Source organism: Aplysia californica, unplaced genomic scaffold, assembly GCF_000002075.1.
Source record: "Aplysia californica isolate F4 #8 unplaced genomic scaffold, AplCal3.0 scaffold00078, whole genome shotgun sequence".
Lineage (NCBI taxonomy): Eukaryota > Metazoa > Mollusca > Gastropoda > Aplysiida > Aplysiidae > Aplysia > Aplysia californica.
This window is the reverse complement of record NW_004797348.1, coordinates 1,595,775-1,610,461: the sequence shown is the minus strand read 5'-3', so window position 1 is coordinate 1,610,461 and position 14,687 is coordinate 1,595,775. Positions and strand designations below refer to the sequence as shown.

Genomic DNA, 14,687 nt, shown 5'->3' with positions numbered 1-14,687 from the left:
AGTGTCTTTATAACAGACTTCTCGTTGTTTCAGGACTCGTTATAAGTGGACTCCACTGTACTCACAGGTACAGTTTCTGCTGTGGGTGAACAACATGAACGTTGATGGGTAACTCATGGGCCAGTGGATATATTTCAGATGTGCACATGTGTTCATGAAAATTGTTATTTCTGTGTAAATGGTACTGGACTGTATACACGTAATATAAGTGTCTGGTGACAGTGTATCTGTACACATGTGAGTATGTCTGTTTGTGTCCGTGTAACTGTGATGTTTTGTTTTAGTAGAAGTTTTACGGCGCTCGCAACTGCATAAGGTCATCATATGAGCGCCAGAAGAATAGAGGTGTTACAAGAGAGTAACAAACATAAAAAAGAAGTAGGGGAGATAAGGACGATAGATGTTTGATAGGAAAGAAGAAGCAAACCACACCAGAGCCCCCGCCAACCACCCACTGTAACTGTGAGCACACTCATTTCCATTGCATCTCCAGAGAAAATTATGTACAGATGGTTGCATTTTATTAACTTTCAGATACAGTGATAATTCACATTCAAATAGAGCCATCTTCATGTCTCTTTCTGGCACTGGTTAAGCGCATGACGATGGACAACATAAGGAACAATATATTTGATCTATTACAGGTAAAAATTTTGCAATGAAAATCTAACTAAGCCATAAATAAAACATGAAGAAAAGAAAATAGGAAGGGGAGAAGACTAAAGTCAAGAAGGAAGAGGGGGAAAAAACACACACTTCTAATTTTACCTCTATCCGTTGATGAGATCTGAGTAAACACAGCAGCTTCATCTTAGGTTGAAGTGACTACAGTGTCACATACATAGCGAGCACGCACATCATAGCAAACAGATGTTCAGATCCCCAATTTTTTAAAAAACAGGCATTTTCTTTGTAGCTAAAACACATGCACAGCAAAAAAATTCCCATGTCCCGCCAATTTCGCTATTTGTGCGTGCTCCATTATAAATTTAAGAATACCATATAATAAAAAAAATAGTAGGCTACAGACTGATTAGAAGAATGTTTTAGTAAGAGTTTTACGGCACTTGCAACACAATAAGGTCATATAAGTGCCGAAGATTAGAGGTGTTACAAGAGAGTAACAAACACTTAAAAAGAAGGAGGAGAGATCAGGACGATAGATGTTTGATAGGAAAGAAGGAGCAAACCACACCAGAGCACCTGCCAACCACCCACTGATTAGAAGAAAGAAAAAAACCCCCACTATGTACAGTGGATCAACAAGAGCAGTATTTTACAAGCTGACAAATAGTAACAATATAATTTATGTACACGTACAAGTTTGAGCAGAAAAGAAGTGCATCCACACAACAATGGTCACTTAGTTCTTGATGTGAGGAGAAGCAAGACGACAGATAGAGACATTAGACAAAAGTTTGACAGACAATAAGACCAGATGACAGACAGACAAAAGAAAAGAAGAAATTCTATCACATAGATAATACACCTGGCAGAAAGTAAGAAGCAGAGAGGTACACAAGCACACTTTCCAATCATGGTTCAACTGAAAACAAGTATATATAGAAAAGGGTTGTGTACTTGATGCTTATCATACATTAACAGGGGATGGTACTGTTGTGGAGGAAAAAGAATCCAGTGAGGTGGTGAGGTGTCACAACTGGTAGAGATGACAAGTAAACTTAGGGTACCAAAAATGGTGCATAATAAAGTAACAACATACAAAGTGTGTGAGTGAGGGTGTGTTTGTGTGTGTGTATTTATGTGTTTAAGAGGAAGGTAGAGGCACAAGTGAACTGAATGAATGAAAAGGCAGACAGCATAATATTAATAACGCCTTATTTTCTTCGCCGTAGGTAGGCTTATAATAGTGGTCACACTCCTTGAAATGGATATCTAGTTGTCAGCTGGCAAACTGGCAGCCACGTGGGCACAATATCGACTACACTTCTACTCATTAAAATCATGCTTTACAATAAAAATTCTATAACTATAACAGACCCTTCGAGATTCGATTCTGAACTTGTATCTACAATCATGAAGAAAATAGCTTATGTTATAATGAAGATGTGATATTGTAACAGCAAAGGTGGTCTCAAAGTGATCTTCATTACAGTATAAATGCAGAACTTTTCAAAACAAAATATTCTTGAAAAACAAAAACAAACAGTGCTGCCCATAAAAGTAGATATCTCATAACATTATAAGGCTTATCTGGTTGGTCTCAAATGTAGTTGATAGCTGCATTACAATCTAAAATTATGAAAAGAATATTTTGACAATAACTCCAAAAAGTAACATTTTCATATTTTTCACCACTACGTAATGGGCTTAAGGATTATTTGAGCGTAAAGGCAACTTCGTTCTTGAACTGTTTGACACTGATCCTTTCGTTGGTGTCTTAGAAGGAGTCTTGGATGGAGCTTTGGCCCTCTTTGAGGTCCCTTGAGGTGGTCGCATTGACTTGATAGCCTTGTTTTCTTTCATGGAGTCCACATCAGACATCTGAAAAATACATAATGATCTGTTGATCGAATGGACAGAATGGAAGTTGCCAAGCTTTATATGCAGAGAGCATGAATCAGAGAAGAGGAAAACAAAAAACACTACTACTGGCACTTATTTTTCTCCTCACTGAAACTGCTCTCGATGTGTAGTTACAACGCTAAGGCACCAAACTCATGACAAAAGAACATGGAAATTATCTGAGAATAAAAGGAAAATAGAAGCAAACAGTTGTTATTTCAGGAGCTGTTACCTCAGTACCCGAGTCCACTTAAAACACTTACCACGTTACTAAACAGATAGTCAAGCTTATTTAAAACATGGTTTATCAAACCTATTTTTCAGGGACTAACTCTTAGTAAATGGAAGACTAGTTCACACTTGTATGCAAACTAAATTTTGCCATTCAATTTTTTAACTCCACAGACTTCCGTATTACTAATAACTACCACCCTCCTATTTAACCTATTTGAATATGCTCCAGGCAATAAGCATAGTCTGATTTTAAATGAGATGGATTTGCTGGGCTTTCGTAGATTTTTTGTTGACTGTAAACAACTGAGTTATGTTGAATGCCAGCTGAATTAGCTCGCTGTATACAGTGGCATAGTGGTTAGGCTATCGGACTCGCAACCGTAAGGTCGAGGGTTCGAATCTCGTCAGGGGCCTGACGTTGTGTCCTTGGGAAAGGCACTTTACACAAATTTTCCTCACTTCACCCAGGTGGGAATGGGTACCCGGCTATAGACAGCGAAAGATCTTGTCAGTTTGTAAGTGTTTGAGTGCTTAATCGGCTGCTTGCACTGTATGCTTCCCAGGAAGCTGAGAATGTTTCGGAGTGTTCTATGGTCTGCTCGGGTAATAATATAGTGTAAAGCGCATAGAGCTTGCTGATGAGCGGGGATATGCGCTATACAAATGCTATCTATTTTTATTATTATTATTCAATGAGGTCGCCGGGCCTGACCTAAAATCTCGTTGAATCCAAGTGTTCGTTATAGTAAACACGAAGTTTTGAGTAGATAATTACAGGCACTGAGCAAGTAATGTATAAAGAGAAGTCACAAGTAGTGGATGAAATGCCTGCATATTATGAGCTGTGTAAAAAAAAGACAGAATCGTTCAAATGCGCACACCTGTTTCATCTCAATTGTTTACCAAAAGTTGTGTTGCTGTGTAGAGCCTAGCATACGGCAGCTTTTGTTTATTCCATAGACCAGCGCACAATTCATTACGTAGATCTACGTCAAGACTAGATTATCATTGTAATAATCATCAGTTGCCGAGGAGAAAAAAAAGACTGTGACGCTTTTGTATCTGCCACGTTCAATGCCCGGACTGCTAGTGCCCCCCCCCCCCCCTACACCCAACACACACACAGCCACATGTGTGCAGGCCGCCCATACGACCCCGACACATGCCTGCTGATTGGTCGCATGCAATCGGCTAAGTGAATAATGGTTCTCAATGCAGGTGCAATGGATGGTTTCCGGGAATAGATAAAGTTCGTTCTGGGAGAAAAATGAGCGAAGCCAGGTCTGCGGGGGCTGTTCACCCTGGAAGCGACCTCGTTGAATCCGAGCTCGCTGATTTAAGGGGGTGTAGCTATGGTCAACACCCAAATGCTGTAGTTTTTGGTCTAACGCTTGCTTTTCTGCATCAAAGGGGGTGACATAGTACAAAAAAAGGTTACCAAGCAAAAAATTCAAGATTTTAGCCATAATAATCTCGAGCCATCAAAAATAAAGGATTGATTCAGCATTTTTAAAACCAATTTTATATTTTGTCAATCATCAACACTCATCAAGATAGAAGCCTAATATTTGGCATGGCGATTACTGTTGGTAGGTAGAACAACCTTACAGGGCCAAATTTGAATTTTCTGTACTAACTTGTGAGCTTTACAGTCCTTGTTATGCACTACATTCAGGTCTCCAATGTTTTAAGATTTTGTAAAATAAAAAAGGCCTAAAACTCAAAGGTGTACCATAAAAAGAAAAATGCTCCTGTAAAGTTATAGAGAAATGTGTATAAAAGATTGTGTCCAAATGTGAAACAATTCTGACAGTAACTTTCTGAGATCTACTCAAAATAGTTTTGCAACCTGGTCAGATAAACAATTCTGAGAAAACTGCAAAGAGAGATAATTTTTTGTTGAAGATTTTCCTACATTGCTGCCTCTCTTAAATGCATTTCCAGCTATTTATAAGTTTGATAAAGGAATTAGGCTTCTAAAGATGAATCCTTGATATTGATATCTATTAAGATACTCCAAAATCCGAAAACTGATATTTTTTCAAAATTTTTACTGATCTGACCAGTGGATCCCCTTAAGTGTCCATTGAATCCGAGGGCAAAGCAAAAATGTTCAAATTAAACGAGGGGAAAGAAGAAGAAGAAAACACACACACAAAAAACAACAACAACCCAAACCAGGTACCCCTGACATCACCATATACACTGCTTTTGGTCATGGCTGGTTCTCACTTAGGCATAAAAAAGGAAGTAAAATTTCAGAGCAAATATTCACCTGCCAGTACTGCTAGGAAAGTCAGGCTGTATGAGCAGACAGCACTTGATAATTATAGAAGGACATCCCCCCCCCCCCAACCTGGGAGAACACAATAACACTACAGACCTTGCTCCTGTGACTGGTGGTGGAAACTCCAGATGTGCTTGCCATGGATTTCACAGAGACCTCTGTGCCCGCCTCGCTGAGGTTGCTCTGACTTCCACGAATGTCCTGAAACAGACAAGGACATAATGATAAATGTAATTAATGAAGGTTGATACAGATTGTTTAATGGTCGATATTATTTGAATTTTGTTGCTTTTCTGTACATTATTAATAATTAAAATTATGTAATTATGTACAAATGAGTGTACTGAGCCAGATTTTAAAAAACCCAAAAGTTTTACTCTCTCAAGTTCACTGTCCTTGAAATTGATCTAGATAGGTCTATAGGATAGGCACTCAGCAGTCTAACAAAAATCACATGTTCCTTTACCATCTCTTTCACAAAAATATTTTTTATAAATTTACATAATAGGTCTGGAGAAAATACAGTCACACGAGTGACCATATGTTGTACTTCAGCTCAAGATATAACCGGGGCAAATAAACATTGTATTGTAATGCACCCAATTTTTAAAAAGCCTCAAAAAGCATCGAAACCGAGGGAGTTCAGAAAAACATTTCAGTAACATGGGTGGAGCATCATCCTTTTAGAAGAACAAAGTGCATTATTTCAACAGGGGAAAAATCACTGTGACAGAACTAACAGACAAGGAAATCAGCTATCACTTCTCAACATTATTTTCAATTGTGAAGGCAAAAAACACCATGAAACTTTTTAACACATTATACCCTAAGGGCCTGGACGGGAAGTCCATTGTTAGATCCTAAGCAAGGGGAAGGAACCCACCTCCCGTGAATACAAGCGTTTAAAAAACACATTTTAACCCTAACTCTGGCAAGTGGTTTCAACAGGAATGGCAGGGCTAATCAGCCAAAATGTGCACATGCTTTACAAATCAAATTTATGGACTTGCATCAAATAAAAACCCTACAAAAGTATATATTTTCTGAAAGATAATTGAATGAACTTTTATATTTTGCCATTGAACATATGATTTTATTTTATTTTCAAGGGGTTATGTAACTTTGAAATCCAAGATGGCTGACATAAAAAATTTACATGCTCATTAGCATATTCACCAATCTAATGTATTTCTTGTTATAAAAAATGTGAGATAGCAGAAATATGGGTTTTTCAATTACCATTCAGAAAATGTATAGTTTTATAGGTTTGAGAAGAACAGGTAATGAGTTATGACTGTTTCAATTTGTCATGTGGTCTGTTTCGAGCGCAGCTGATACTCGCTAATTTCATACATACTCAACATAAAAACACTCTAAGTCTAAGTACAACCATGTGGTTTTCAGCAATCTGCTGGTAGTCTGTAATAATTAGTATAGCAAAAGGAACCTACTTTACTCTATAGCTCTCCTTTTTCTGCCCCTATTAGACTCCCTAAGTAGTAGAATCTAGTGTTCCATTTGAAAGAGAAGTTGGGGCAGGATGAGAACTGGTACATTATCCCCATTGTCTGTCAGATCTAATCCCAATCTTGACTGAACACCAATAAATCCACCACTAACAGTGTCTGAATTACTTTCTCTAGTCAATTCACTTTCAAATGTATCCAAAAAAGATCGATTTTTGGCCATTTTAGACCCACACAAGTGATAGATCTACATTGGCATTAGTGGCTTGTGGCCTGATCAACAAGCTTTCAAAACATCCCTCTGTTTGGAAAGCAAAATACTCTTCTCCAAAGCCAGAATGGTAGAAATATTCTGATTGGTTGGAGGTTAGCCTTTTAGCCAATCAGAAATCACTTTTGGAAGCCCCAAATATTTAGTTGGAAGGCAGAAGCAGCAGTTTACTATATGGTCCTATGAGATCGGCCCTGCCAGTTTCATGGCAGGAAATGGGCCGATCTAATCGGCCCTTGCCAGAGTTAGGGTTAAAAATACTACACAAATTCCAAAAATCCTGAAAAAATAAAACTTAAAAAGAAAACTGAATGTAGTTTCAGAAAAATATAACTTTATGTTTGCGCAAACTATTGGAAATGTCTGACCCGTCACTCTCACTCTCAGCCTCGCGATTGGGCCCTAGATCTAAATTCCAGATTTTCTACGCCTGATCAATCCGAATCGCGCCAAACTCTTGCTACAACGTTTTCATCAAAATCTGAGCCATCTGATTTGTCATATGCTTGTTTTTGCTCAAATCCATCGTTATTTCCATTTTCGAACTCAACTGTGTCGCTTTTCAACAAGTCGAGACACTTTCGAAGTGTTGGTAACGTGATCGCACTTCGATCAGCTCTAATACTAAAACTACTGGCCCGAAAAATTTCGTTTCGGTATCAAACGAAAGAAAAAACTTTGTGCAATAACTATGCAAATCAAAATCTCGGCCCCAGAGTCTCGTCAAGGCGAGACTTCGTTTCTAAAGATGCTAGGTCGCGGCAGGCAGTTACGGGCGAGTCAGGGTGGAGCGCGTAAGGGAATTCGCGGGCGGTCCCGGGTGTAATGTGTTAAACATAAACATCTCCCTTTCGATCAAAAGCAAATATGAAAGTAAGTATTACAACTATTTTCAAAAGGGTTGACAGTGAACAATGAACAAGGAGCTTCTCAAGGCACACTTTACCTCGACAGATGCCGCAGGAGATTGCGTGTCACTTCCAGTCTCTTCAAGCTGCGATGACAAATTCATCACGATAGGATCAGACTCTCTTCGTGTTTCTCTGAATTGCTGAAGAAGTCTGTTATGGTCGTCGGTCTTGGTCAAGTTTCGTGGATATCTAAACTCGTATCTCTGAGGTGTGTGACCTAGGGTAAGGAGAGAAACAAAGATTTATCAATGATAGAGCATTCCAGACATTATTCCATGTCACAGATCAATGAAGATATAAAAATATGGAAAATCCCCTGAAAAAAAAAGAAAAGATGACTAGACTCTAAAGAAAAAAAAAGGAGGCCATCATGTTAGCACAGTCAAGATACAAATTAAGAACTTTATATTATGGTGCTCAGTTCAACTATCACAGACAATCCTCCTCCCTCCTTTCTCTCTTTGAGTGTCTCTTTCTCATTCTCCCTTCCTTTCCTTCTCTTTCCCCCTCGCTCACATATTCAGGGCTGCCCACCCACCAGCATATGTTTTAGCAATCAACAGATAGAAAATTAATGAACTGGCTTAAAAATTCGTAACATGGCCACGGAAAATCTTCTGTGGTGGGGTGTCTAGGACAGGGGTTGTAGTCCAGTATAATATATGAGTATACTATAAATGTAATGTGATGATACAAAAGGGTAGGAATTTCCTAACATGTCAATCCAATGTTTGCCTAACTACTGGTTTTGGCACTTCTAAAGTCTAATGTTTGTTCAAGAGCAAGGGCGGTACTGAGCAACTACCAAGGCTCAATGTAAAGAGAATGTTTAGTGCACGTGACGTAGTGAAGTAGACAGTCCAGGTCTGATAGTTTTCCTATTTTTCTCCCCATATACACCAGGAAGGCTGGCAGTGGGTTGGGGTAGCCAAACTTTTTTTTTTTTAAAATCAGAATCTGGGGTATTACAATCCTACGCCCCCCCCCCCCCCCCCCCCCCCAAAAAAAAATCACGCAGGCATTTAAAAAAGAGGATAGTGTTTCACAAAGCTCTAAGTCCAACTCATTTCAACACCGCTCAATGACTGACCTGTTGGTACATCCTTTGCCACTTCTTCCTGCACGAAATTCTCTACAATCTGCTTTCCTTCAGTCACATCACGATCCAGTTGTGAGAGATTCTCTTCATCCATGGCTTGATGCTCTTGAATCTGACCTTCAATCTCAACAGTGTCCTTTGTGAGCTTGGTTGAAATGTCCTCTGAGAGTTGCTTTGACTGCTGTGCATATCTCTTCCACTCTGACTGCAGGGTCTAAATGGAACACAGGGTAAAATAGAAATGATAACTAAAGAGAAATGATGATCTCAAGGTACATGTCAAAAGTTCCAGTTTTAACCTTCTTTGTACATGTATCTCTGGAATGCAGTTTCACAAGAATGGTCTTTTCTCAAACTGATTCCACAAAAGAAACTTGGATCACCTACAATTGACGTCAATGCCCACGTTTGTTGTGGATCGTAAAACTAGTCAGAGATTAATAATAAACATATAAATAAATGAGAGGCGTGCTGACAAAATGAGTTACTTCTCACAATCCACAAAATGAGATATTGGCCAAAAATCAATATTACAGTCCAATTTGTAGATTTTCTATTGATGCCATAATCTTTAACTATAACTTGTCTTCTATTATTTCATACTTATAAATTGTAAAAATTTCACCAATGAACGTGGTCCTCATGTATCTATTTCCTTAAAGTTAAAGCTTGAATCTGAGAAGCAACTCATTTGGTTAGCATGCTTCACAAATGGTTATGAAAAGTCTATACAATATTCTTTGTTTGCAGCATCATTTTGAGATCAGCATTACAAGGAGTATTTGAGACCCAAATAGTGTCTTCAAGTTGATACATCTGTTTTGATAATTAAATATGATAATGCTGTAATATAATTCATATCGCATCCCAATCAAAACTGTGTATGAGTTTTTCTTAATAAAAGAATTTGTTGCCTTATGATGTACCTGGTACCTCATGAAAATGCGTAATTTTTAGCGCTGTACCATACCATATACGTCAAGGAAGTTGGCAAAATTTGCCGCTCCTGGTTGCCAATATGACGTTACCTGTACGTAATAATAACCCAGCTCTAATTCTTCTGTACAGAGTTTCAGGCACAAACCCTGCGTAGCTTTGTATTCGGGAATGAAAGACGCGCATATTGGTACAAAATTTGCCAGTATTACTTTACTGCTAGGCTTGCAAGCGATCGATAAACACAGATCTAGGCTTGCGGGCAGCTGCGTGTTCTCATAAAACATAAACATCGAAATGACTTAAAATTCACTTTTTGACTTCAGATTTGCAGGTTATTCAAAATTATGAGTAAGATTGGGGGGGATGGGAACAAGAAAAGTGAGAAAATTGAAGATTTGTGTCCGAAATGTGTCACCAGTGTGCTGGTTCTAGATCTAGACTGCGTGTCTATTAACACTGAGACAGTAGGCTGCTGTCCTGAGAAACGAGCTCAGTTGAAAATCATCCTGACAGTAGAAACGCATACATCCCGGCACGAAAGGGTTAATAATCAATTATAAAACACAAGATTTGGGAAAAAGACAGTCATTCAAAAAAAAATAATTTCTACTCTCTACCTCTTTATTTTTTTGTCTGAATTATACAACACATCTACCACAACTCAACCATTTACATTCTTGATGCCATTTCAAGTATAATGGAAAATGTTCCATATTTGTATGCCAAATATCATAGTTTTCATTCATAAATTCTTTAGACCCTGAGTCATTTCCACCGCTTCCCAGAGTTTTTTTCAACGGTCACCCAAACCTGGCGCACTATGTCTCATTATAATCCCCAAGAGCTTGCCTCTCACTTTTAAATGGCAGAAACAAAGGCTTAGTCATTACTAATAAACTTAGTTTGGGAATAGTTTAAAAAAAACAAGCAAAATCTAAGCACTAAATACAACAAAACAGTTGTCACTGGTATCGGACACTCCCAGAATTATTACCGCCGGACGCTACCAGTGTCCGATGGGGTTTAAAGAGTTAAAATTGTTTTGGTTAACCAGATACAGTAGTCTCCGCCTAAGATCCCGGTGCTCGGGAGCAAGGAAAAGCGGGATCTTAGGCGAACCGGGATCTTAACCGATGAACCCAGGGAAGAATCTATGGTGACCCATGTTAAGGCTTACAATCAGTAAAATGGTCTCCCTACACTCTAAAATGAACTGACGTGACCGCTTGGTGGGTTTATGACGTATGGCGAGCAAAGAGTGGTTAACCTTGATGACCTATCATGGTGCATAGTGGGATGTGGCGTGCCATTTTCACTTATTATCCTATCATGAGGCTCAAGATCTACGCTTATCAAGTTGCCCCTCCCCTCCCCCTTACCTGTCGAAAATTTATAGCTTTCCATCTCCCCCAACCGCCTTTGTCGTTACACACCATTACGTTGTGAACACACCAATTAAAATTCAGTCTATCTCGCAAATTCGGGAGTAGAAACAACTTCTCCAATGGTCAGGGAAGAGTTCACAGTTCAATGTGATCCCGCCAGGAGCGAACGTGTAGGCCCTACCCACCCAGCGAGTGATGTAAGTTTAGGGGGACAGCTCAGGTGTGAATGAGATGTTCGGGGAAAACAAATGTGTCGGTCAGTTCACACCCCGGTGTGATCCCGTCTGGGGCAAACATTGTATCGCTTCATCGAGTTTTACAACGTGTATATGATCACATTCACCATAGTAGCTGATCTTTGATGCGACGGACAGTTTATTGATCTCAAATTTTCACTCTTGGTTGATCGGCTGTCCCGCCCGGGGTTTTTTCCCGCAAATTATGATCTGAAATGCGGGATCTTAGCCGAATGTAGACCTTCAGAGTGAATCAGAGCGGGATCTTAGGGGTGACTTTTGTATAGTAAAAATTCTGTTTTCTTAAATCAGCGGGATCTTAAGCGAACCGGGATCGTAAGCGGTGGGATCTTAGGCGGAGACTACTGTATTACTTCCTTTTTTTGTGGTCAGTCTCACAATTTTTTAAATTTTCTTTTTGTTTTTGGGACATGACAGACGAACTTATTAAAGTTTTCACCAAGTGCGTGATCATGTGATTAAAAAAATAAAAATAAACAGCATATCCAAACAAAACAAGTGTTAACTTGACAAACTTTGAGCTTGTTGTGTGAAGCGATCACATATTTACCACCTATCCCCATAAGAACTTTGTCTGCGAGAAATCACAATTTATCATACTGCACAAACATAGTAATGTTCTTTGGCATTACTTACTTGCATGCTTAATTAAGTAAAGGAAATTATAACAAAATAGTGTGCCAGAAGAGAATCTTCTAAAACAGGTTTGCACTAAGTAATTTTTATTATCTGAAGTTAGCAGACAATAAAAACAAAGGCCAAAAAAATGGTCTGACAATTTGTCTTCTCAAACCAGTTCGGAGACAAACTAACACATGAAGAAGCTCTTCCAAAACTTGTAACAAGATTTATTTATGTACTAATTTACAACATCATAGTAAAAAAGGTTTTTGTAGCTGAAAGTCAAATGATTTTCATTTCTACTTACTTGGTGAAATTCTTCAGCATTTTTCTGTTGTTCATCATTGATGTGGGACAGTTTGGCCATCTTACTCTCTACAGTCTCCCGACATTGCTCCATTCGCTGGAAATGGACAATAGATTAGTATATCTACATTGAGAAATGCATAACCCTTCCATCACTGTTTGTCAAACAAAATCTGAGCATTCATTAAAACTGAGTCAGCAAAAAGTAGAACAATGCTACCGATGAAATGATCATGAAAGACAATTTGAAGCTGTTGTAAACTTCAGCAGAGAACTCCCCCATAAATTCTTTGACTCAATGAAAGGAAAATCTAAAGGGCTGTTAGGGGGTAAGGGGTGGTGGTGCAACTGTGACCTCAAGTCACTCTCTCTGTCTGTCTATGTAGTAGTGTTATCGGCACTACTTCGTTACTCCCCCAGTGAAGTGGCCATAGCATAGTTATTAGAGGAGCCACTGGCAAAAAGGCTTAAGGGAAACATGTGCATTGATTTTACAAAATGTATACTAACCACTTTGACTTGGACAACAGTGGCATCCTTTAGACTTAGACCATTAATAAACAAGCAAATAACACTTTTTAGATGACAAGATGACAACAGTACCTGTGTTGAGCCCTGAGCCAGGTCATTAAGCATTGTCTCAGTCTCTGCACACGTTGAAACTGTCTGTGAGCAATTGTCTTTTGCCTTCATTGGGATAAAAACAATCAAGACTTCAGTTACATAAAAATTACTCTTAGAATTATTCGAATAGTAAAAAATGCGCTCATAAAAAGTTATATCTATAAAAAAAAAAGTTCAACTTAGACAAGGATCAAAATGACAGCTGTTGGGAAAAAGTATAAATAAAAGTATTCTGTAGCTGTTAAAATGGTCAACATGATGTATGGAGAGATATTGACTGATGCTGAAATAATTTCCTTACAAAACAGACTACATGTTTTTACGAATTACAAGGGTGGAAACAACTATATGTGGGTATCAGATTGATAACAGGTTACTAGGAATATGTTTAATGAGTAATAACAACTGCAACTATGCAATTATCTACCCTGACCAGCAAACCCCCCCACCCCAAATAAAAACACTTATTTTCCCCCCCTGCAACCTTTGAAATAAAGCAATACAACATCTTACCTCTTCCACAACTTTGACATTGGAGGCTGTATCAGAGGATACTAATTCTTGAGCTTGTTGTGTCATTTCAGCATGAGTGCTACAAAACTGCTCTTTGCATCTGAAGACAAAAAATTCATAGAGTAAGAACTCACTTTGGTAATACTCTAGACGTAGATTCAATGTTAAAGTAACATAATACAACTGTACACGAAAGGACTGTGTGCGTTTTTTAAGGAGGGGGTTTTGTGTGTGTATGTGTGTGTGCAAACATAAGTGGTGGGGGTGGGGGGAAATCACAGTAGGTGTAAAAGAAAAGAAAAACAATACAAAAGCAAAACCCACACAAATCAAGATTTGAAACAAAGATTGCAAAAAAAAGTTTAGGCGACATGGATTTCTTAGGTCATTCAAAAGAGGTTTCTATGTGAAAAAATTCATAATTGGTTTTATTAAAACGAAGCAAAACAAATTTCAATAATATAACATGCTTTGTCAATTCATACACAAGAGGGGAAAAAAAATGTTATCTCTACTAATGAAGAGCTACTTACTTCTCCATCTCTGACTGCAGCGAGTTTGCTTTCTGGCCACTGGTTTCCAAATGAGTTTCAACCTATTACACAGAAAACAGTACTTTTAATTAATTATCACAATTTACATTTGCAAATGCTTGTAGAGTCACAATTCATACACTACAATGTCTCAAATAATAAGTGTGAATAGCAAAAAAGTTCCCTCAATGGCCCCTATATATTATATTAATGTACATGTGTGAGAGACAGGGAGAGGTGGAGAAAGATAATGGTAGCAGTACAAAGAGAGGCGGCGAGTGACAAACTGTTCACAGAACAATCACAGCCAGCTAGCGTCTGGGGACTCCAGTTCCAATTTCCAACAAGGTGTTCACTGACTTAGATTATTTGAAGAGCCTTTGTGCCTTCTGTTCACTTGTTATCACACAGCTACCTTCAGTATGACTATTACTATTACTGATCTTTGTCATACTGAATTAAAATCAGTAAATTTTACTAAAGAACATCTTATAATTCTGAACCGCAGAAAATTTCACTTTTAGTTCAGGATGGATATGACACAAAGCTCATACAAAAGCAAAGATCCAAATGTCTTCGCAAATACTTTTCCAGTACAAGTCTCAACATTCATTATGCAATGCTGAACAAAAAATAGCATTTTGTCTGAACTTACCTTCTTGAAAATATTCTCAAATCCAGTTGACCTTGTTTTGAAGATTTCCATTATTTGCTG

The 14,687-nt window shown here is 38.4% G+C and overlaps 1 protein-coding gene across 2 annotated transcripts in view; it reads right to left on the bottom strand.

The window, feature by feature from the left end:
- Positions 1 to 1,849: 1,849 nt before the first annotated feature.
- Positions 1,850 to 14,687, bottom strand: part of LOC101861271 (kinesin-like protein KIF11-B) — a 39,179-nt gene continuing 26,341 nt past the window's right edge. The window contains exons 18-26 of one of the 2 annotated variants that reach the window (XM_005094246.3): positions 14,628 to 14,684; positions 13,973 to 14,034; positions 13,440 to 13,539; positions 12,906 to 12,989; positions 12,304 to 12,399; positions 8,786 to 9,008; positions 7,731 to 7,912; positions 5,144 to 5,248; positions 1,850 to 2,505 (exon numbers count right to left, since the gene is read on the bottom strand). In XM_005094246.3, the coding sequence (XP_005094303.1) occupies positions 2,332 to 2,505; positions 5,144 to 5,248; positions 7,731 to 7,912; positions 8,786 to 9,008; positions 12,304 to 12,399; positions 12,906 to 12,989; positions 13,440 to 13,539; positions 13,973 to 14,034; positions 14,628 to 14,684 (1,083 nt within the window). In that variant the 3' untranslated portion in view covers positions 1,850 to 2,331. Of the gene's footprint in view, positions 2,525 to 5,143; positions 5,249 to 7,730; positions 7,913 to 8,785; positions 9,009 to 12,303; positions 12,400 to 12,905; positions 12,990 to 13,439; positions 13,540 to 13,972; positions 14,035 to 14,627; positions 14,685 to 14,687 lie in introns of both variants that reach the window. The other variant, XM_005094247.3, reaches the window with a different exon arrangement.